General features: G+C 51.5%; 4 protein-coding genes across 9 annotated transcripts; 2 read left to right on the forward strand and 2 right to left on the reverse strand.

Annotated features, from left to right (window-relative positions):
- Positions 1-8,126: 8,126 nt before the first annotated feature.
- On the forward strand, positions 8,127-11,339 carry CENATAC (centrosomal AT-AC splicing factor). Its single transcript, XM_054395674.1, has 9 exons — positions 8,127-8,431; positions 8,558-8,723; positions 8,793-8,855; positions 9,027-9,091; positions 9,448-9,553; positions 9,876-9,906; positions 10,296-10,379; positions 10,490-10,622; positions 11,232-11,339. Exons 1-9 carry the CDS (start codon positions 8,127-8,129, stop codon positions 11,275-11,277), a joined length of 999 nt encoding a protein of 332 aa, XP_054251649.1. The 3' UTR covers positions 11,278-11,339.
- Positions 11,340-12,169: 830 nt separating this feature from the next.
- On the reverse strand, positions 12,170-13,792 carry RPS25 (ribosomal protein S25). Its single transcript, XM_054395675.1, has 5 exons — positions 13,721-13,792; positions 13,473-13,568; positions 12,762-12,945; positions 12,506-12,604; positions 12,170-12,226 (listed from the first exon to the last, which is right to left on the reverse strand). Exons 1-4 carry the CDS (start codon positions 13,721-13,723, stop codon positions 12,510-12,512), a joined length of 378 nt encoding a protein of 125 aa, XP_054251650.1. The 5' UTR covers positions 13,724-13,792; the 3' UTR covers positions 12,170-12,226; positions 12,506-12,509.
- Positions 13,793-13,860: 68 nt separating this feature from the next.
- TRAPPC4 (trafficking protein particle complex subunit 4) lies at positions 13,861-15,541 on the forward strand. Of its 5 annotated transcripts, none has more exons than XM_054395654.1 (5): positions 13,861-14,035; positions 14,113-14,287; positions 14,367-14,470; positions 14,565-14,691; positions 15,097-15,541. In XM_054395654.1, the coding sequence occupies exons 1-5, from the start codon at positions 13,861-13,863 to the stop codon at positions 15,173-15,175; spliced, it is 660 nt and encodes a 219-aa protein (XP_054251629.1). In that variant the 3' UTR covers positions 15,176-15,541. The 5 variants fall into 5 exon arrangements, with proteins under 5 accessions (XP_054251629.1, XP_054251632.1, XP_054251631.1 ...); XM_054395657.1 differs by having other exon boundaries at positions 14,113-14,180; positions 14,401-14,470; XM_054395656.1 differs by having other exon boundaries at positions 14,113-14,154; positions 14,363-14,470.
- A 352-nt stretch (positions 15,542-15,893) lies between these two features.
- SLC37A4 (solute carrier family 37 member 4) lies at positions 15,894-23,265 on the reverse strand. Of its 2 annotated transcripts, XM_054395507.1 has the most exons (9): positions 23,118-23,265; positions 22,765-22,997; positions 21,781-22,024; positions 20,402-20,560; positions 19,962-20,047; positions 19,359-19,472; positions 19,005-19,070; positions 17,838-17,976; positions 15,894-17,553 (listed from the first exon to the last, which is right to left on the reverse strand). In XM_054395507.1, exons 1-9 carry the CDS (start codon positions 23,263-23,265, stop codon positions 17,387-17,389), a joined length of 1,356 nt encoding a protein of 451 aa, XP_054251482.1. In that variant the 3' UTR covers positions 15,894-17,386. The 2 variants fall into 2 exon arrangements, with proteins under 2 accessions (XP_054251482.1, XP_054251483.1); XM_054395508.1 differs by lacking the exon at positions 19,005-19,070.
- Positions 23,266-23,337: the final 72 nt, after the last annotated feature.

A 23,337-nucleotide genomic window follows, 5' to 3' on the forward strand; every position in this document is an offset into this window, starting at 1 on the left:
ATTTGAGGATGTGGGGGGTAAGAGGCCACCTTTCCCCCCAGAAAATAGTGTATCTGTTCAGAGAGAATAGAATACAGCTAACAAAAAAGACTGTGATGCTCATCAAGTACATCTGTTGTGTTCTAACATCCTGAGGAAACCATGACCAGCTGTGCCTGCGGCAGCATCTACCTGCAGCATTGACAGAAACATTCGGGCATCCTAACACAGCCCCAGGCCGGTGCTGACACAACAGCCATCCCTCACCAGGAATGGCCTTCTCTCCACCTTGCATTCTCTCTACCCTGCCCACCTGTACTTTCCCCCTTTAATAGAAAGGATTGGTTTTAACTCCAGCCCATGCAGATCCTGGGAGCTCTAGATTACACTCACAGCATCGGCCCCTTGCCACAACACAGGGAATTGAAGCAATGCCAGCACAGCAGGAGTGGCACTGTGAGAGGACAAGCCAGACACCTACTGTACCACCATGCACTGGAAAGATGGGGAAAAGTACCAACTACTTATCTGGAAACTAATTTATGTTCTACTACAGGAAAATAAATTTTAAATAAATAAATAAACCCCACAGCTGATCACCATAACCAGTATCCACAAGCCCAGAGTCCCTGCCAAGTCCACTGAGCACACAAAGATCATCAGCTGGGCAAAGCCAAGTCAGAGACAATACGCCCATATCACCACAGACAAGCAGATGTCACAATGTGCAAATTCAAAGCTTTCAGGAGCTGTGGAACACAAGAGCCACTTAAGCCAGACTTAAGTAGCAACTCTTAGTTGGAAGCCTAGTTACAGAGCTCCCTGGCCTTTCAGGGAAAGGGTGAGCTTGGATCCAACATCTTTCAGAAACAGGAGCAAATCTGGTTTCTCTGGCTTGCAGAGATGACCTCACACAGCACATCCACAGAAGGCCATAAGCCAAACTGAAGACATCTACCTACACTTTACATGCATGTGCATGGTATTCAAAAGCCAGACACCCTGAGAAGCAGTTGAGCACACCCACGGTTACATCCCACATCTGAAATATCTTTTCTTTTGATTTGCAAGCAAGTCTTAATCTAAAATGCCAGGAGATTCGAATCAGCAGGGAAAGAGAACTGCACATGCCCCCTGACCCCAGCCCATGCCCTTACAAAGCTTGCCTGTAGTTTTTCTGGTCGCAAGGCCTGCGGGAGCAGGTGAGTCTGGTGTTCAGCAAACCTCTTCCATCAATTAGCTTTCACTAAATAATGCTTACCTGAAAAGAGCTGGCTATGGAGAATCCAGGCGTCCTGACCCAAGACACCCCCAGCTTGTCACTTCTCTATGTTTTCTGTGCCATTCATGATGCAGAGATGGTGGCTGCTTTGGCCTTCTGCACACTTCAGCAGGTTCTCTTCTAACTTCTGTTTCACCTTCCAAAGCTAGAGGAGGACCCACACATGAGATGGCTTTAGGATACAAGTGTGAGCTTTCATTAAACCATAAATCATAAGGAATCAGCAGTGTTAGAATTTTATTTGCCACAAATTGTCTCTAGCAGTATGATCAAGACTCCTCCCCCCCAAGAAAGGAAGGGCAGCAAGGGGTCAGACCTCAGGGGTTACAGTGCTTTGACCCAAACACACAGCATGCGAATCCATAGGACGGGGATTCAACAACTGAATGGCAAAATTAGGGCCTTTTAGCATTTTCCTTAGACGTAAGGTCTGTGGCTGTGACTAAACATATTTAAAAACTCTGGTTTAAACCCAGCACTTGTGTTTCCAGCTTTCCTAGCTTCATTGCAGGGACTGGGCAGACCACAGGGCTCCTTTCCCTCTTCTAACCACTTGTGTTACAGCAGTGCTTCAAATCTCTACCAGTAAAAAGCAAACGTTACCCCATGGGGGAATGTTTTCCATCCCGCAGAGGCAGGAAACGTTAACAACCTCTCTTCACCTTCTTTCTGGGAGGAGGGCTTCTCTGGGTGGAGCACTGCATTACAGGACATCCTATCCCGCCCCTTCCCGCGCTACTTACCAGCTTCACAGACCGGCAGTGCAGCCTTCTTTGAGAAGACAGAAACCTGAGGGAAGATAGGAGAAAAGAACCTCTGCTTTGCTGCAGGCAGCTGTTGCCGGCAGGTCTGCAGCTGTTTCTCATCTCCCCCAGCCTTCTGCTGCAGCTCGGGGCAGCGGCTCTGCCCCAGCCCTGGACACAGGTGAGTTTGGCGCCAAACGCCGGCTCACGCGGCCCCTGGTGGCCAAGCCGCGTGCGCAGCGCGTGCTGCGGCCCCGCCAGGCTGCCCTGGAGCGGCACCGGCGCCCTGCCCCCGGACAGGCCTGTCCCCGGCTGTTCCTCTGTGTTTTACTCACAGCAGGGCCTCACACCTGTCCCACTCACTTTTCAAAAGCCACACCTGACTGAAGAGCGAGCAGGCCAGCCAAGACGCTCCCTCTGCGTGCAAAGTGCAGCTGTCAGGGCTGCTCTTGCCCCCCAGCATACTCACGTCGTTCTAAGTTCTTGACTTGTTCTAAGTTCTTGACATAACTGCATCCAGCCTAGCACTCTCATGCGAGTTTATTGATGAAGTACTGAAGGGTAGGTGGGGCATCAGTTGAGGGTGCAGGTGAATAATCACAGGCTTAATGAATTACCATGCCTCAGCTGATGCGTACAGCACTGTGTGAGAGTTTCACTCCAGGCAGAAAGGAGAAAGCGACTTTGTGGTGTGGCTGGTCAAGCAATATGTGGTAAATTATTAATCTATAGTAGCTGGATTGTTTGCAAAACATCCCAAGTCAAAAACCAGGCTCCAGTTTCAGGAAGAGAAAAAGGTTTTGATTGGGGCACTCTTGGACTTTCTTAGGAAGGCAGCCAAGGAGCAGGCTCTGCTCACACCTGAGGGATCTGACAGCGAGCACGTCTTCATCTGCGCTGCTGACTGAACTTTGTCACACCAGGGGTAAGAAGTTACATGGCAGCAGCCTTGCATCCAGCAAAACCAAAGCTGTGCTGACTTGATAGTTGTGGAATGACAAGAACTACGCAAACCTTCACAGAGTACAAACTATCATGCCTGCTTTTATTGAAGAGGCAAAACCAAGCATGCCAGATCCTCTCTGCCCTTTGAAGGTTATCTTTTCAAGGAAAATTTGGTTTTATGTTTGACTTGGTTTTCAACAGCCTGTCTCAAAAGGTGCAAACATGTGAAGGGTGAACATAGTGACAGCAAATAGCGCAGGAACATTTGGTGCAGAGCGCTGCAGAGCAAGCCTGCCATGGAGAAAAGCACCTTACCCTTTCATTGCACAGAAGAAACCCAAAAATCTCAAAGCCAAACCTTTGGTGCAAGTGTCATGGAATTAATTTCAAAACTGAGATTCTCCCAGCATCGTGACACTGACATTATGGTGCAATCTTTTCCAGCAAGTGCCAAAAACAGCCTCTTTCTTTCCGTCTCCCAGCTACGGGCTGGCAGCAAGTCCCTGATACACATCTCTGCTACGAGCACAACCTGCATCTTCTACAAAATGGTCAACATATGTAGTGAGTCTGAAATCTAATTTCCTGCTGATACCAAGCCAAGGCTTGGATTTTCATTTGCAACTACTCTCTTTCCAGCTGTCCCACCTATCTCCCTGATGGTGAGTGGGTGAATAGGATGAGGATGTATTACAATCACCCTTTAACAGCACAAACCACACCACTTCCTTCCTTATACCTGGGGTAGATTAGGCAGGGGTTGTGTGTGGAAGATACAAGCAATTCAGGAGGGTGTGAAATTCAGATGGCATCTTCAGGCGGCACAAAAAGTTTGCAGAGGACACTTTGTGAAAGTAAGCTGAATATCTGCTTAACCTGGCTCCTTTTCCCCAGCTGTGGTGCCTCCTCAGGGTTTTTCCTGGGCTAATCTAAAGCAATTTCCAGTCTTAAAATCCACTACTTCCAGGCAAGGAGGAGGGTGAGGGATCTCCCCAGTAACTGCAAATGTATCCCTCAGAGATCCATCCTGCTTCCAGAGACATTTGGTTCCTCAGACCTGTGAAATCCAGAGCATAAGTAAGGCTGTGACTGTATCAGAAGTAGGAAAAAAACCCACCTAAGTTAGCCTAATGAACACAGAAATGGCACATTTACAGAGGCTCTAGCAAAGTAAATGGGGTGAAAACAGACCCTATGAGGTGTTACTTACCTCACTGTCAATCAGCTTGCTTACTCCACCAGTATGGACCATTTGCTCACTGGAAGGGGCTGTAATAGGTATTTGGGAGCATGAAACAGAGCCCAGCCTTTCACCCACCTGTGTGACACACTTTCTGATAAAAATATGAAATCAAGTCTCAGCACAAAGAGTACTACAAGCAGGTGGGACTCTTTGTGCCACCCTCACAGATTCTGCTGCTCTCAGTATCTGCAGATTACTTTGCCACATAAAGAAAATGGACTTGAGTTTCCAAAACAAATCATTCTGGGAGAGCCTGCACTTCCGAAACAGCCTTCAGGACTGGGATATGGCAAAGGAGCTCAGACTCCCCATCACTACTGAAGACAGTCTGCAAGGTAAGATCCTCAGGGATACTGATTGACATGGTTTCCTTGTGAAAAGATTCCCATCTCCAAAACTCAGGTGAAAATAGTAAAACCCAGTAAATAGTTCCAGTCTTAGAAATTAACAAACAGCCATTTTATACACCTTTAAATACAATCAGCTCCAATTAGAAGTGGCTGCAGTGACTGCAGCTTATAGAAATTGAGGGTAATACAAAAAGAAGCTTATCACAGTGCCTCCGGGCTCCCCATGTCTACCAGCTCCTGAGGAGATCCCATGCCATCATGTGCTGAAGTGGCATGCTGACCCTGTTTCACATGAGTTCTTGGTGCCATGGACAATGCCTGGTGCCAGGGGTAAGGTTAGCACCTGGCATTACCTACAGAGGCTGGCAGCGTTTCAGGGAACAGCTTGGGAACAAGGCTTTTTCTTTTGCCAGCCAGGACATCTATGTGCAGACTGGAATTTTTCTGAGTTTGTTCAGAAAAAGTTGAAGCCTGTCTGTCTCATTACAGAGCTGTGCCTGCACATGCACTTCCCTCTGAATGCAGCCTTTTTGGGTAGATAAGATTGGGAAAGGAGGAGTGAAAGGAGTAATTTACACCCTTTCTGGCTTTGTAGGAGCAAGAGAAAGCGAAATATCAGAGCAGAAAAAGACATTTCAGAGTACCATTTTCCAGGCTGGCAACAGTATTGCGGGGCCCTGCAGCTGTGCACACAGTCTACAAAACAGGAAATAAAACTCTGCTTAAAAGGATGAGAAAGCAAATGGGGACCTTTGCCTTGGAATTTGTGTTGCATTAAAACTTCCCCAGACTGTCTCTGGACAGCAGAACCTGGAAACAGTCCTCAGGTCAGACTGCTGGGATGATGTTTCTCTTTCTCCTTAGAATCCAGTGTTCAACCCCATCTGTGGATATGGGTAAACCCCAGCCTGGTCTACCCTATCCATGGGAGCCCTGGAGTAGGTCCAGCCAGATCTGACAGCCCAGTGGCCTCGGTTGCTGGTGCTACAGAAACATCCTCTCTGAATGCATCCTGGGACTACACCGTCCTGGACTGCTCTGAGGAGGAAATGCAGTTATCCTCGAGGCAGTGAGGCTGGTAAGGCGAAAGGGAAACTGCTCAGGCAAGCGTAGGCATCGTCAGTGTTCAGCAATCTTGCAAGAAGAGAAGAGCTGACTCAGCAGCTCCACAAGCGGCTGCCTCCCGTTTCAGCAGGGCTCAGGTGGTACACAGAGCCTGCCTGATGAACAGGCTGAGAGTACAAAGTGCAGGGACAGAGGCTGAAGTTTGACATGTAGAAGCTTTCTATATGCACACTGCTAGACCCACTCTCCACCAGAACAAAGCAGCTTATCCCTGTTCCTGATTTCCACCCAGGGCTAATACATACATGTCCTTTTTCTCCTTCCTCTTCCCAGCTTACCAAGGACAAAGATATTTCATGCAGACTGCATTGGATTTTTCAAAATTGCTGTGGTGGGAGGGATACAGATGGGCACCCAAGCCAGAAAGCAGTCACAGCACTGCAGCACACTAGGTCTAGGACATGACACCAGACACTTAGAGATCCCTGTGGAGTTACCCTCACAATCAGGGCTTGACACCAGACTGGCCAAGAACCTTTCTTTAATGAAACCAACATAGCAAGAGCCAAACCAGGCCCCATTAAAATGGAGTTCCACCTCAGGATCATGTTTTTGGCAATGCCCATCAGTCTGACACAGGTAAAAACTGAGGCTGTACCATCAGAGCCTGAGCAGTCATTATGGTCAGAGTAACTATCCTCTCTGTCTTTTTCAGATCGCATGATATCTCTGTTGGGCCTATGATTCCTCTGACTCCCTGCTTCTGAAGCATTTACCATGTGTTTGCAAACCATGGTTTTCTCAGGTGCTGCTACAGGTAGCTTCCCAAGAAGTGCATGTGGGAATTATTAGGTTGTGATGTAAGGACTCAAATGCAAAAGGGGGGAAGGAGGAAGATGACCAAGCTCATCTCCTTCAGTGTGCTCCAGCTGCACACATCTCAAACTGCAGAGGCATTTTGATACATAGCACCCACTATGAATTTAACACAGAGTCTTCCATGCAAGCTGTTGCCTCTTAATGCTCTTGTGGTACAGAGGATTAAGCTGCAGGGGAAAGTTATCTGTTCCTTAACAAAGGGTCTTAGTCCACAGGTCAGAAGTTGGGCAGAGAACACACTAGTTGGCCAAGTGAGAGGAGCCTCTACCATACAGATGTTATTCCAAGCTGTTACACTTGCCTGCTTAGCAGTAAAACCACAGATCCACATAACTGCTGGGCAGGCTACTTGGAATTTCTGCAAGGCTCACTTGGCAGAAATCAGTGAGCACTGCAGAATGCAAGGAAGGAGAGAGTTCTCTTGGAGACAGAAAGACATGGCAAAGGAAAGCAACGAAAACAATTGGAGCTTACTGTTGTGTCATTGACCTACTTGCTTCTCCATCAAGAAACAGGAAAATCATTACCCCCCAGGCCAGAAGTCAGGCAGGTAGCAAATGTCTATTGTTCAAGAGCAGCAGACTTTTCATACCTTCCTGGCTGCTGCAGCATATGCTTGAGTCAAAGCACAATCAATCCAGTTGCATCCGTTATCAGTCCTGTGGGCAGGAGGACCCAGGGTGCCCTGTCAACAGGGAGCAAACAGGACACAGTCATAATGTTAGTGCTGGAGCTTGCTACTGGTTTGTATGCTAGATCTGACCCACAGGGAGGTGACAGCCCATCTGAACACGCTTGACAGGGCAGGCTGGATGCATCCTGTAGATCCACTTCTTTCACCCCTTTGCTCAAAAGAGTGTGAAAGAAAAGAAATCTTAAAAATAACTTGTGTGCAGTTAGGGATGGGGCTTCCCTGTTTCGCGTGCAAAGCACCACCCAGGGTGGGTCTGCGCAGCTGGGTGCCAATGTCACTTGAGCCACTGCGCAGGCTAGAGACAGGTGTCTGTCGGTCCCACACCTGTCTGTCTGAGCAGGACCCGATTTAAGGTGTGCAGTCTTTGAAGGCCTGGCTGTGCTGGATGGCAGCACTGAGGCAACCTTGACACTGCAGTTCGGGTACTCTCCTTGGCACATCAGACTACACCATCAGCATCTGTTGCTCTCTCGAAATGGACAAAACCCCTCAAACATTAAAGATTTTGGTAAAGCTGTAGATGGGCAGGAAGGCAAAAAATGTCAGAACAAGGCTCCCAGACAGACTGTGTCCGAAGGCAGTGAGGTGTTGAGGCTGTGTGATGTCCCCGGGCAGTGTTCACAACAAATGAAAAATGTCTGAATGGAAACAAAGTTTCGGATGGGCCAGGGGAGGACGGTGTTGGCCGCACGCAAGTTGCCGCTTGGCACCAAGCGATGGGGACCGGGAGGAATGCCAGTTCGTCCTACAGAACCAGGCATCAGCTTGCCTACGACCCTCGGCTCCGGCCATCCTGCAGCGGAACGAGGCCTGCACCAGCAAGGCGCCCGGACTGCTCCAGCGCGCCTGCGCTGTGCCCCGCGGCCTCAAGACCTTGGAGTCCGCTCCACAGATCCTCCCCGACGCCGGGCCGGAGCCGGCAGGCGGCGGCCTTCACCGCAGTGCCATGGCGGCGCACTACTGCGGGCTCTGCCGCCGCACCTCCTTCACCGGCCGCCGGCACCTCTACAGCGCGGGGCATCGGCGGCGGCTGCAGGAGGCCCTAGCCCGGCTGCAAGAGGAGGTGGCGGCGGCGCGGGCGGCGGCAGCCGCGGCCGAAGATGGCGACGACGGTGCGGCTGTGGAGCGCTACGACCCGGCCGAGCACGACCGGCGCGTCTGGTGCTTGTGCTGCGATCGCGGTGTGCAGCGGGACGGGCGGCGGGACGGGCTGGCGCTGCTGCAGGCGGGGTTCCTCCAGCATCTCGCCGGGTACGTCACCGTGACGGGACCGGTGGGCCGGTGCTACCGCAGGCAGGGCTCCTTTCAGCACCTCTCCGGGTGGGTGACCGGAGAAGGGACCGGTGGAACGGGCCTGTCGCTGACGGGTGTCCGCAGGTCCGAGCACCGCCGGGAGACGGCTCGGTTCTGGCGGGAGAACCGGGCGGAGGCGGCGCTGCGAGAGCGGTTCCTGGTGCCGGCCGAGGAGTACGAGCGCTTCCAGCGCGCTCTGGAACGGGTGGTGGCCGCGCACCAGCGGCAGGAGGAGGAGCACATCCAGCAGGTACTCCCGGATCTGCACCGGCCCGGTCCTGCAGCGTCGACCCGGCCTTACCTGCTCCTCTTCCCGCAGATAGCGGCCGGCATCCGGGAAGCCGAGCGCCGGCAGCAGGAGACAGTACGAGCCGCCCTCCAGGTCGGTGAGCAGTATCCTGCCCTTGATGTGCCCGAGCATGGGCTGGAGACGGGGCCACACACCCCCACCGGCACCGGCTGCCCTCGGGAGGAGTTGGGGGTGCCTGGGGGGTTGGAGGAGGTTCTGCTCAATACCAGAAATCCTGTCCCCTTTTTCCTGAATCACACTCAGCTTCAAACAGAGCCAGAGCTTTGCGCAGGACTTTCCGTCTGCAGCCCCCCAGCGGGACCTGAGAGGTGAGAAGCCTTTTCCCTCTGTTGCCACTAACCAGCTCACACACAGCCACAGCTGCTCTTGCATGCTGATGCTGTCATCACCAGGATCTTGCACATGTTCAAATCCTTCACTTATATCTGTAGCGAGCACCACAGAAAGATTACCCCCATCCACACATCTATAGGCAAGCACCAGAAGCCATTAAGGAGCACAGCAGTGACATATGCATGTGTAACATCATTGTGCTCCAGGAACATTTCTCCTTTTCCTTCTTACTGCAAATCTCTCCAGACACAAACACAAACTCTGCTCTGCAGAGCTGCTGCCACACTGGCTTTGGTCATCACTCACATTTCAGATGGCCGCTGTGTTCCAGGAACTCCTCTCATGACACACAGCAGCCTGGCCCCCATGGGATGCAGACAGGACCTGACCTAAACTGGATGGAACCAAACCAGGCTTTGACTTTCACTGGCCACCAGGTAGGGGAGACAAATTTAACTGCAGGTTATGGGTAGCACAATTTACAAAGCAAAAAGGGCTGCAATCTCCATCACAGTAAGGGACAACTCTGCAGGTTCAGATGAGCAACCAGATGGGTGCTTCAGTCACCCAGAGTTACCTTGTGTTCTGTTCAGCAAAGGCTCTTTAACATGCCCCCAAAACAATGGCTCCTTAAAGAATGTAGAGCAGTGCCTCCCTATTTCTGCAACAGAGCTTGATTCTGGGACGCATGATGCTGTTCTGCTTAGAGAGACTCTTGTAAGCATCCATTTCTCACTGGCATTTTGTTTCCATTACCAGGAGACAGAAGGGAAAGGAAACGTTCACACAGGTAATAATGCCAGTTTCCTGCCTTTAGGTGCTCTCCTACTCTTGGCTCGCAAATGTAACAGGGAGAACTGAAAGGGGTTCTGAAGCAGCAATAGTAACCAGCAGGTGCTCACTCTTTGGCCAGTACCTGACATACTAGGGAAGAAAAGGCTCCTGTAGTGCGAATGCTTTGGTGCTGCTGTGTGGAGTGCCTAGCTGGGGTGCGGTCTGTTGGGGCCCTAACCAAGGCAAGCAGCTGCTTTTTCCTATAAGGCCAAAATAATTTTTTTTTCCTGCTCTGCTGACTCAGTAGGGTGAGCTGCAGGGACACGGTGGGGAAGAGAGGCTTTTCCCTGTCTCTAGGCTCAGGATTACTTCAGTGGTTAAATGCATTTTCCCCATGACTTGTAGGAGCAAAACCTCCATGGCTAACTGAGGAAGAGGATGGCAGTCAACAGCAGATTGGACCTTCGTATGAGGAGTTTCTCAAACAAAGTGAGCAGCTTGTATACCTTGCAGTTAACCTTCCCTTCACTTTGCCATGCTAAATAAAACAGAAGAAAATTAACTGAAAACCTTTCACCAAGCCAGTTGTTTTTTTTTAGAGGAGAAGCAGAGGCTGAGAAAGCTCCCAGCAGAGCGTGTGGGTGCCAGCTTTGACCATACCTCTCAGACAGGTGACAGCTGGCTCCCCTCCTTTGGACGGGTTTGGAATCATGGCAGAAGATGGCAGTCCAGGTGAGCTTTGGGGCAAGCATGGACAGGTACCTAGGGGAGGGTATGAAGCCTCCTTCCATGTGAGCTCCTCATGGGGCAGCCTGTGTGGTGGCAGCGAGCGCAAGGTTAAATCAGTGGGCTGAGGTCAATGAAATGAGTGCCAGGTGGGTCACAACAAGCCCAAGCAACACTACAGGTTTGGGGCAGAGTGCCTAGAAAGCAGCCTGGTGGAAAAGGATCTGGGGGTGCTGATCTTAGAAGTCTTTAGTGATTCTATGACACATGAGTTAAGCCAGCTCCTCAACCCAGTAGAACACTGTTTCTGCCCTGGAGCAGGGCACATGTGGCCTGCGAGGTGAAGCATGCCAATGGCTGTAGAGGCCAAGCATGCCTGGTTGCGGCTGGCTTACCTTGTACACCTGTCTGCTGTCCTGCTGGCACCTCTAAATGTGATAGAAGTCTGCCAGCTAGCTGGAGAGACTGCTGCAGCTCACTGAGGCACCAGGGACAATAAGTGAGAGCTTCCATTCTGCATAATTGCACACAGCACTGTCTTGCACGTTAGTTGAGGCAGTGCTTGTGACCTCTTCCTAAAGGCTGAGCTGTGCTGACTTCCACACTCCCTTATAGACATCAGTTTAGAACTGAATCAGGAGAAAAGAAGAGGAAAAGGTGAGCAGAAGTAGAGCACTGAAGAAAACAAGCTCTGGCTTGTGTGGAACGTGGACTGGAGGTAGCTGCAGGTGCTGTCAGGTTCAGCATTGTTATTAAATCCACCTGGAAGTGTTTGGTCTCCTAGAGAGCAGTGACCACAGGAGATACTAAATGGAGCACCATTACTGAAAGCTGCTGGACCAAGGAGTGTTGCAGATCGACTCTTTCTATCAGATACACAGGAGCCGGGTATTGAGTTCTGAGGTCTTGGGCTACCTAAAGACAGACCCTGGCTCCAGGGAAGCTCTCCTGCCCCTGCCCTCTCCCCAGAAAGCCTGGCTTACCCAGCACTGCTGCATGGCCTGACATTCCAGTAAAGAAATACATTTTTGAGAAATAAACTTTCTTCTTTGCAGAAAAATAGTAATTGAAATTGTCTGATATGTCCATTCTATTTTGTTACTTGTTCTACTTACCTAAAGGACTAATTAGTCCTCATTACAAAAAGAAAAAAAAAAAACTGTGCCTTAACTTCGCTGTACATAATTCCTACTTCTAATTTAAATACCTCGAGTCTTATTTAGAGCCCTTACCTGCGCATCCCCACTCCAGACAGATGCTTCTGCCTTGTGGAGATCTGTGGTCAAGGCTTCTTTAGAGGGGGTTTCCTTTACATACAACAAAGAAAGTGGGCTTCAGTTTTCCTCCTGCTAGAGCTGAGTGTGGTTTCACATTGCTGGCTGCTGCAGGGATGCCAAAGCTCCTTTCCCTTCTGCATATGTTTGTAGTATATTCCCAACACTATCAATGAACACAAACTAGCTTGTGGAGGGAGACAGACAGGCCCCATACCAGAACCCACCATCAACCACACCTCAGTAATGAAACAAACCCATTCTTGAAAAATTACTTTGATAGTTTTATTGTGTGCACCTACATATGATGCATTTTTGATGAGGTCGCTGGAGAACCTGCAAAGCAAGAAGTCCCAGATCAGGTAATCGGGTGAAAGCAAGCCAACACAAAGCCAACACTCAGAGCACCTTGTCAGGGAGGACGTGCCCAGGCACCCAGCAGCCCAGAGACAGGAAAGCCCACAGGGCCTTCCTCAGTCAACAGGGCCACAAGGACAAGATAGAATTGCTTTTAAATTCTGGAGAACCAAGGTTTCCAGCAATTGCAACCAGGAGGGTGGCCGAGGTGAGAGCAGCGTCTCCTGCATGGAGGGAGCGAGCCCATCCGAGCCTCACCTCCCTAAGCGTCCTCCCCTGCCACGGGCGCGTCACCACCTTTCGTGTTCCTGGTGTAGATCACCTGGGCTCGGTGCTTGGACACCAGCTTGATCAACCCTAGGGACAAAGGCAACGCTTTGAATGCCGAGGTACTGCGGGACACCAGGACTTGTGGGCCCTTCACCAGCAGCAACCCAGGCAGACAGGAAATCGCAGGGTACCCAGGACCACAAATGCTGGTACCAGGCTCTTGCTCAGCTGTGGCAGCACTCACCTTTGCTGAGCAGCTCCTGGAGGGCCGCTCTAGCCAGGGAACCCCGAATCTTCAGTCTCTCTGAGACAACTGCAGGTGTGATGAGCTTATAGTTGGGCACTTCTTTGCACAGTTTGTCATAGGTAGCCTTGTCAAACAGGACAAGATTGTTCAACTTGTCTCTCACTTTTCCTTTGGACCACTTCTACTTGAAAAGAGGCAAAAAAGAATAAAATCCCATAGTCATCTTCTAAGCAATTACAAAACACCGAGCTTTAAAATGCCTTGAGAACTGCACCATCGAATATATCACATCCTAGATTAAAGGCCTAGATGCATGCAGTGTCGTTGCAAACATAATGTTGCAGAAAATACCAACCATAGCGCCAAGGGAAAGGACCAAAGCCGTTTGTTACTCAGACTTAAAACCATCACAACAGGTAAGAAGGAGCTCCTCTAACACGATGGGTCCCACACCATTACAGTGCCGGGAACACCCACACTCCCACTCTTAAGCTCTGACCAGGCTGCACGCATTGAAGGCCTAGGGAGCCCGAGCAGTCTCCTCCGAGCCACCAGGCTCCCGCACCCCTTCGCTAGGCTCAGCGTTTGAGCCCGGCTGCCCCCCGCCTCCCCACCTTTTCACAGCTGGCTCCGAGAGGACTGCGGCTCGGGGCCTGCCCCCAGTGAGGCCACCTCGGCAGGCGCGGCGCCGGCACCGCCGACTCTTACCTTCTTCTTGGCCTTACCACCGGATTTGTTCACCGGGTCCTTGTCCTTTTTGGCGGACTTGCCCGCATCCTTCTTTTTCTTGTCGTCTTTGGGCGGCTGCGAGGAGGAGGACGGGACGGTCAGCGGGATGGAGCGAGGACGGCCCCTCCGGGCGCTCCTCAGGGCCCCTCACCCTCAGGGAATCCTGCCCGCCCCACGGTGGGAATCCCACCCGCTCCACGGCGGTTATCGGGCCGCTCCCCGCTCACCATACTGCAGCGGCAGCTGCTCCCGCAAGATGTCGGCTGAGAAAGGAAGGGCCTGGCGCGAGGCGTGGGGAGGCCCCGTGCTCCGAGCCTGCTTCCGGGGCAACGTGGGACGTCACTTCCGGGGCAGGGCGGGCAGCACCATGGCGATCTTCAGTGTCTACGTGGTGAACAAGGCGGGCGGCCTCATTTACCAGCTGGACCATTATGCGCCCCGTGCCGACACTGAGAAGACCTTCAGCTTCCCGCTCGACTTCGTCCTGCGCCCACACGACGAGCGTGTCGTCGTCGCTTTCGGACAACGCGATGGCGTCCGCGGTGCGGCGACGGGAGGGGAGGGCCTAGCGGCACCGGGCGGGCTGGGCGGAGTGACTCATCCGCGCTTGTCCCCGTAGTGGGCCACGCCGTGCTGGCCATCAACGGCGCCGAGGTCAACGGGCGCTTTACGGCGGATGGGAAGGACGTGCTGGAGTTCCTGAGCAACCCCGCCAACTACCCGGTGTCCATCCGCTTCGGCCGCCACCGCCTCTCCTCCAACGAGAAGCTCATGCTGGCCTCCATGTTTCACTCGTGAGATGTGGCGGGACGCGACGGGGCAGGGGTGGCGTGGGCAAAGGCAGCGGGAGTGCTCAGGGCCCTCTCCCCGCAGGCTGTTCGCCATCGGGTCACAGCTGTCCCCCGAGGTTGGGAGTTCTGGGATCGAAATGCTGGAGACCGACACCTTCAAGCTGCACTGCTTCCAGACGCTGACAGGTACTCCCCAGCCCCAGGCAGCCGGCACCGGTCTGCTTCAGCAGGGCTGCCACGGAGCTCGGCCTTCCTCATGCTCCTGCATCTGTGGCTCCAGGAATCAAATTCGTGGTTCTTGCTGACCCAAGGCAGGCGGGGATTGACTCTCTTCTGCGCAAGATCTATGAGATTTACTCTGACTTTGCACTGAAGAACCCTTTCTACTCCCTGGAGATGCCCATCAGGTAAACAAAGGGCCACTTTTAATAACACAGCAACAGGCCAGTGCCACTCCCTGTGCAGTAGCAAATGCTGAAAGCCTTTGAGTGAAGCAACAAAGCAGCCCCAGAGGCTGAGGCAAAGGGGAAGACACAGCATACTGATACTAGGGTGGGATACTGACCTGTTCTGATGAGGATTTGGGAGGTGCTCTTCCTTGGTACAGTGCCCACTGTCCTTAACGTAGAGCCCACACAAGAAGATTTAAACTTAATTAACTGCCAAGCCAAAGCTTGACAGCTTATCTCCCTGTCTCACTACTTACTTATGGCATCTCTCAAAGGCTTCAAAGCCAAAGGGTGTGGAGAGCCTGTTTTTCTTAGTCTGTCCCATAGGTAAAGTCATCATCCCCTTCTGCTTTTCTGTTTCAGATGTGAGTTGTTTGATCAGAACTTGAAACTTGCACTGGAGGTGGCAGAGAAAGCTGGACCTTTTGGACCAGGATCGTAGGGAAAGCTTTGCTTCTTGCTCCTTTCTCTTAAGAGCACAGCCTCTCTTCCCTGTCTGGCCACTCCTAGAGAGTCCTCACCACAGCAGAGACCACAGATCCCCAAAACTTGCTTCCTTATCTCCCAAGATACCATTTTAATCCCCTTTGTTCTGAAGTTTACCTTAAACAGACTCATTACTACTGTTTACAATGGCCCACAGTGGTTTACTCTGCCGAGTCAGGAAAGCAAGCCAAGGGATGGGGCCATGGCCCACCCCCAGCCCATGGTTCAGTTTGTTTCATAATTGTACATTTGTATTTTTCCTGTATAGCTGTAACTTAAGGTTTTGCAGAGGGTTTCTGTGTAAAGGTAATAAAGCTGATTAAAGAGGTGGATTGCTGCTTGTTTTCTGTTGGCAGAGTCTGTTTGTGCCAGCGGTACTGCAGGAGGGTAAGGGGGTGTGATGAAAATAGCTGATTGCTGCTTACAATTGATTAGTATCTGGTCATTAACAAAGTGTCTGTGCTTCTTGGTGACATGTAGGAGTCTTACTGAGAAATGTAGCTTAGACAAAATACAGTTAGGAAATGCCATGAAAAGGTATTCAGCTTTCCTTATTTAGAGGTAGACTGTCAAGGCTATGAAGTCAGATGAAGCAGGTGATGAAGACCATGAAGTGGGTTTGGGTGCTTCCACTTGCACCATTCTCCACAAGACAACCAGAGCCTGGTGACACTGCTCTGCTTTTATTGCACAGATCATAAATAATTGAGTACAAAATGTAATTCACTTTCATTGTTTTAATTGTCTGGCTACCTACTCTTGCAACCAAGTTGTTCAGCCTGTGTGCAGTTCCTTTGTAAGTGGAATTTGGCTCTTCAAGGACCCTAAAGCAGTAAATCTTTCCAGGGACAAGCCAGGAATTTTCAATGAAATTCCAGTTAAGAACCTGAGTCTGTTTATTGTGATGAGCTCTGGGCCTGACTATGCAAGGCTGCTGGTGGGAGCTCTGCTCAGCCCCAAGGTAGCCCGTGCCCACAGCTGTGAGATACAGCTCTTAACCCAAAACAACCTAGATGTGGACATAAGGAAGAAGTTCTTCACCATGAGAGTGGCGAGACCCTGGAATGGGTTGTCCAGGGAGGTGGTTGTGGCCCCATCCCTGGAGGTGTTCTAAGGCCAGGCTGGATGAGGCTCTGGCCAGCCTGATCTAGTGTGAGGTGTCCCTGCCCATGGCAGGGGGTTGGAACTAGATGATCCTTGTGGTCCCTTCCAGTTCTGACTGATTCTATGATTCTAGATTGTACTGAAAAAAAAACACAAGCCCATGCTAGAAATAGGAGTTTCCAGAAAGCCCATCTGCAGCAGCTGGTGCCTGGCAGTAGCTGCTGTTGCAATACCTCCTGGGGGTCAGTTTCCTTGGATGACTTGCAGAGTGCTTGCTAAGAGCTGCCTAGCAGCAGCTGCCTCCCTGGCAAATCATTAACGCTGTGCACAGGAACAGCAGTGGGCAGGATCCCTTCAGCAGGAGCTTCCCTGAATGCTAAGAATTCCTTGGAACCGTGCCTGTTCCTGCGTGCTTTGGGGAGTCCTGGCCAAGCACCCTGTTGGTGTGCTGCTCGCCCAGAGGAAAACACTTCCCTTGCTCCCAGCAGCTAACCCCAAGTAATGCTCAAATCATGCTGCTCTCAAATCAGCCATGAGGCTGAGCAGACGCCACCACTGCCACCACCATCCGTGCCACCATTGCTCACTGTTCCGTTGGGGCCACAGGGCCCAAAGCACACAGGGAGCTTGTGCCCAGCAAACAGAGGCAGGGTGAACAAACATGGCCAAGGCTCACTTCAGTGCCCTGGACAATGAGGCTGAATTGACAGCTAAGGGCCAAGATGAACAGTGAGGACAAAACTAAATGTGGCAGCACCTGAAGCCAGACATTTCACAGTACCTTAGTGGAGAAGCCTGGGCTACAAAGCTTCTCCCACAGTGCTGTGAGGAAGAGGTACAGTAAAATCATCATCACAAATGTAAACTTCCTGAATTATCAGATCTGAAGGGAAGTAATCAGTAGCAGGAACCTTGTGCCCTCAGGCATGTGACAGTAGATGAGAAACTGAGACATTTTTATCTAGGTTGCAGCAATAGGCAAGCTCACTCCTAGGCCAGTTAAACAGAATCTAGTGTTATTCAGATCAGCGTGGGAGCATCCATTTCCCCAAGCAGCTCGTCCTCAGTCAGCCTTCTTGGGAACATGGCCCATCCGTGTGCGGATGTTCCGCAGGAAGAAGAAAGCCACAGTGCTGCCCATACAGGTGATCTCAGCTACCCAGAAGGCTGTGGCCCAGCTGTAGTGCTTAGCGATGGTACTGAAGGGCAGTCCGGCCAGAAAACCCCCAACTGTAAGGAAAGACAAACAGTCAAGGGGCAGTGCTCCAGCATCTCAATTTTACCTGTTTTGGGTTTGCAGGTATAAAAATTCCTCAGGCTTAGTTTGAACTTGAGGCACAAGACAAAAACCTGTCAGGAACAGCAGGAAGCACTCCTCAGGCTTCCAGCTCTACTATCTCTCCATCTTTGGTGGCTTCCCATGATCAGTAACCTGGCACTCATGGCCTAGACCACCCTTCCTGCAGAGCACCCCCGGGTTTTGTTTGTTTCTTGGAGCAATGACCATCACTCACCGTTGGCCATGAGGGCCACTATGGCGTGGGACGTGCCACATAGGTTGGCAGGGGCGCTTTCGTTGGCTATGACCCCGAACAGGGCAATTGGCCCATATGAGGAGAATCCAAACACAGCTCCCAGGGTCAGGATCCACAGCTGTCAAAACAAGTTAAAATCAGCAACAGGCTCTGTGCATATCACCACTGTCAGTCATCAGCTGCTGACAAATTTCAGATCCCATGTGTGGAACAAGACTGTTTTGACAGTTTTGGGCTGACACTAGCTCCTGGCCTGCAGGCAGAGGAGCTCACCCCTGCAGCAGACCCTACGTATGCACAGCCCAGCTGTATCAGCACCACACTGCCCTGCTGGCCAGTGTGAGCTCTCCTCTCTCCACTGGTTCTGCTCCTGTGCTGTGCACACATGATACGGGCTGCTTCGCAAGACAGAACCAGGACATCAAAGGTGGTTAGCCTGGGAAATGAGAGGAGCAAGCTGTGCTTTTTTTAAAAACATCCTCCAGACACCAACTAAAAGCTGTTCTCATGTTAGGTGTGACTGCTCAGAGCATCTTTACATGTGAGAAGTCACCGTCTGACAACCTCTGTGTTACTAAGCAAACACAGAAATAGACCCAAACCCGTGTAACAGTTCAAACTTCAGTGTTAGCTCACGCTCTAGGAAAACCACCTGGCTCAGAATTTATCAGTCACTTGCAAAAGGGCAACACAGGTTAAGTAACTTGGCTGCCTGGAGATTACAGCATGTGCTTGGAGCTATAGACGCCGTTTCAAGATGCCCAGGAGGAAGCTAGTGCCATCTGATTTTCCAGAGAGAAAGCAGAAAAAAAGAGTCAGGGAAATGCCAGAATTAAGCAGGAAGGCACCTGCAGGAGCAGAGTCATTCTTCCTGACCTCACTCACAAAACCTCTTAACTGGCTACATTCTACCTGATGAACATATGTCCCCAGAACCTTCTATATAAGAACTTAAACGTTTTACATTCAGACATTAAAATCAATGTAATGATGATAAGAAAAGATTTCTTTTAACAAAACTTACAGTAATCTCTTCTCAATGCCCTGGTTCTAAGTTCTGTAGTGCTAACCAACCTCCTGGGATAGGAAAAAGGCAGATCAGGAAAGCAGAAACAGGCAGAGGGAGAAAAAATGCAAGGCAGAAACCTCATGTTCTTTTAGGCCTGTAAGATCAGCTAGGGGTTGCAAGGCTACAGTCCAGAAGTTATTTTCCTGAAGAAGAAAAAAAGAAGGAGAAAAAAAAAAGGAAAAGGAGAAAAGAAGTTCCATTTACTCAGCAATCATGAGGACAGAAGCAAACCATGTCTGCCCCACAGCTGGTAACTCAGGCTGGCACAGGCAGCATCAGCCCCAACGAGACTAAGTCAGCCTGCTTCTCTGTAGTGCAAACAAAGAAAACACCAAGGGAAGGGTGAAGAGAAGAGCCACGTTCCCTGCCATCGGACTCCTTGCTGGCAAAGGGCTATCCCCACACCTCACAGCTACTTGAGCAGAGCTTACCTTGGGAGACTTGCCCGTGACTGTTACCCGGAAGAGAAACATGGACAGGCACATCCCAGCCATCATGGAGAGCAGCAGTGTGTGCCGAGGGTTCCCATGGCTGGACAGACCCACCTGGAACGCAGGAGGCGGAGCACAGGGTCAGGAGCTGAAAGGACTCCTTCCACTCGATGCTGTCCAGCCAGCCCAGTCAGCACACTGCTGCATTTGAACACAGGGGTTTCATCAGCCAGAAGATAGCTGTTAGCCAGAAGATAGCTGTCAGCCACCAGATCTCTTTCAACAGGGAGATCTGGAGAGCACAGCAAAGCCAACGAATTAAACAATCAAACACCTCACCCCTGACAGGTGCACTGCACGCTGACACTGCAGGAGGCATCTCTCAGCACCTTCCAGGGCGTTTGGTGGCTGTTCTCACATGCACATCACAGCTGGGTTCTGTGACTCCAGCACAACAAAAACCAGGGGAGCATTCTGCTCCACTGCTAATGCCAGTATTGGAGGGGTGGGAGATGGAATCCATCTTTAAACATTCACAGAGGAAGCAGCTCACACTGACGCTGTGCTAACAGCCCAGCACCCCTGAGGGCCCAGAGTACTCACTCTTGCTACTGCTCTGTCCGAGAAGTATCCAGCAGCAATGCTCCCCACCAGACCCCCTATCTCCAAGGCACTCATATAGGAACTACCTAGAACATAGGTGAAGCAAGGGACAGGCCATCAGCTTTAGTCATGACAGCAAAGCTTCTGCATGCTTTAGACCAAGCTCAACTGCTGTCAGCCCACAGTAAGCTCAGAGCAGCTCTGGTGAAGAGCAGCTCGCTCTTGCACAGGAATGCCCATGGGCCAGTCCCAGCAGGGCCCCTGTGCACTGGGACACTCATACACCCAGAAAATCCATCACTGATTTATTTCAGTAACTGTTAGGAGGCAGGAGGTAAGCAGACAAGTTCCTCAGATGGAGATGCCTGTGTCCTTTTCCTGCACCCTGCTGAGCTTTGGGTTGCAGCCACAAAGCTGGAAAATGCAGCTTTGAGTCTTACCCACAAGCACAGATTGTCCCCTCTCCTGGATCAGGAAGAGCTGTCCCCAGTCGGTACAGCACGTTTTCACTCCAAAAACGACCAGGTAGCCTGTTGAGAGCACCCAGAGGTATGGTGAGAGCAGCAGCTCTGTCAAAGTGCTATTGTCACTGGTGGAACCTGTAAAGAAGATCAGGAGGATCCTTACTACCACTTGAGGACAGCTACTGAAGCACACGGACTCAGCGGCACTACACACAGGGTCCATGATCAGGGACATCCTTACACAGGAAGATATTCACAGCTACTGCTGGTGAATGGCTTTCCCTCCCCCCCTTTCTGGATTTGCTGTAATTTATGAATTCTTTCTGTCAATTTCTTCCACGCGCATCCAAGATTTCAAAAGACAATCCAAATTCTACTCCCAGCAATGTTCCACATTGTGGCTGCCAACAAACCCTCACAAAAGCTTTGAGAGAATTGTCTGCTTCTGTGCTACTGGTTTTTAGCTGTGCCTAAGACAGACCCAAAGGCACCAACTTTCATGTGCTACCTTGACCTTTGCATCAGTCTTCCAGGAACACCTACAAGCTCAGCCTGTTCAAAAACCACTCTGCAGAAGCAGGGTTGGGGTTTAACACAAAGAGGCCAAGTCTGGCAGTACAGGTATCAAAGGACAGCGATGAAAATCAGCCTTTAAAGTCCTACAGCAAACCTATGTTGCAATTTCCCCCTACCTGTTCTGCTTTCAGAGAAGCACCAAACTTGGAGGTCTAAACAAACATTTATTAACCAGATGTCCTAGGTCAGAGCAGAGTCCACCGCAAACCAGGGGTCAAGAGAACCCATGGTAGGGTGAGGGCAGAACTGCCTGTGCTCTGTCACCGTGGAGAAGGAGGTCAGTTCTAAGGAAGCATTCCCTGATGTCATGCTTTTCCTCTCCCCAGTACCTCTGAGGAGACTCGCTCAAAATGAGCAAAGCCCCAAGAAAACTAGGGCACTGTTAGTAGGAAGATGCTACACCGATGGGGAGATGGAGCAGGCAGCCATGAGCATCTCGGCCACATGCTAGCAGAAGCAGGGCTAATTGGTGGTCAGACTCCTGCTCCTCTCTGCTGCAGTTTGCTGAAGAGCCTCAGGAAGCTGTAGGCTGTCCCCTTCCTGCAAAATGGCACTGGGACATGGTTTGTACCATTTACAACTTCAGCACAGCAGCTCCACAGCTACCAGAATAAAAGCTGCTGAAAACCACCCTTAGACCGGCCTGCCTGCCACGCAGTGACTTTGGGCAGCGGGAAGGAAGGAGTATGCTGAGAGTGGCACATCTGTGCCAGAACACCACCCCAAGGCCCCACATCTTCTCCCATGGCTGCTCACTTACAGAGAAGTCTCATCCTCACCTTTCTTCACCTTCTTGGCTGCTTGTTCAATGTTGGGTAGCCCAACATCTGATGGCTCATTTTTAATCAGGACAAGGCAGACAAAAGAGACAACCACGCAGATGAAGCCAGAGAAGAACAAAGTCATGCGCCAGTCGTAGTGCAGAGACACAAGAGCAGCAACGATGGGGCCCAGGCCTCCAGCCAAGTTCATGCTTGTAGACAGGATTGCCCACCAAGTCCCAAACTGGGAAGGCTCAAACCACTGTGCAACAATCAGAAAAATGGCATGAGAGAGGGTGGTGCTACATGTGAAAATCCTGAATCCAATGCCTGCACTACAGGCTTGTGGCTATTCAGATCCAGACCTACAAAACCAGGTCAAGGAAGCGTCAACTCCTTGCTCCCTCAGTCACCCAGGGAACTCTAAGTGTTACTTAAATGTCAGCCACAGAGGCCTGACAGGTGCTCACACCATGAGCCAGGTCCGAGTTATTTCCATTTACAGACCGTGAAACTGAGACATGGGCTGGGAGAGGCAAATTTGAGAATGCAGTCCTTTGCTAGGAACAGGTCCTCCTGGACAGGTCTGCTGGCACAGGACTGCGAAGGGGTTACAGGCTAACTTCAGGACTTGTGGTATCAGGCACAATCGGCTCTGCATGGCAAGAACCACTCTGAGCCAGAACCCCTCAGGTGGTTGTTGGCAGGAAAACAACTGAGAGACGTTCACAGAGGTCCACATCCTCCTTTATGGTGGAGCAGGTCTGCTACCACGAGATGTCAGAGAACTGAGCACATACACAGAAGGGCAAACAAACTTTTGGAATCTTTGCTAGAACAAGCAGAACCTTATGTATGGTAACTTGCTCTGTGGCTTCGACCTTCCTAGTTTGAAGGCGGCAGAGATTGGCGCAAATTCCTGCAGCGTGCTCTGCACAGACCCACTGCCCAGGACAGCTCAGAGTGAGAAGCTTCCTGCTGCCTTTCCCAGCGCAACCTTACCTTTCGCAGGATCTTCCCGCAGGGTGGCCAGCCCAGCCCCTGGGCTAAACCGTTGAGGAACCAGAGCCCCGCGAAGGCCGTGACGGTGGAGCTCCAAGAGAAGACCACGTTGACCAGGCCGACCATCAGCAGGCCAGAGGAGAAGAGCCAGCGGGCGCTCATCTGGTCGGAGAGGACGCCGCTGACGAACTTGCTAAGGGCATACGCCGCGGACTGGCTGCTGGTAATGAGACCTGCGGCAGGGCAGAGCCCGGCACGCGCCTCAGCTCGGGGGCACGGCCGCCTGCCCGTCCGTGAACGCCGGCCCCGAACGAGTAGGGCAGCGGCTGGGGAACACGGGGACCGGCACTCACCCAGCTCGTCCTTCCCCAGCGGCACCTCGGCCATGACAGAGGGCATGACAAACGAGAAGGTTTTGCGGTTGAAGTAGTACAGCGTGTACCCGACGAACATGGCCGAGAAGATCACAGGCCGGTACCGGCCGTACCCGCCGGCCGCCATCCCGCCGTGCTCCTCCGGGGCCAAGCGAGAACGGGAGAGGACGGGCGATGCTGCCGGCGGCCCGGCCCAGAG

The sequence above is a fragment of the Indicator indicator genome, chromosome 34, assembly GCF_027791375.1.
Source record: "Indicator indicator isolate 239-I01 chromosome 34, UM_Iind_1.1, whole genome shotgun sequence".
NCBI classification, from domain to species: Eukaryota; Metazoa; Chordata; class Aves; order Piciformes; family Indicatoridae; genus Indicator; species Indicator indicator.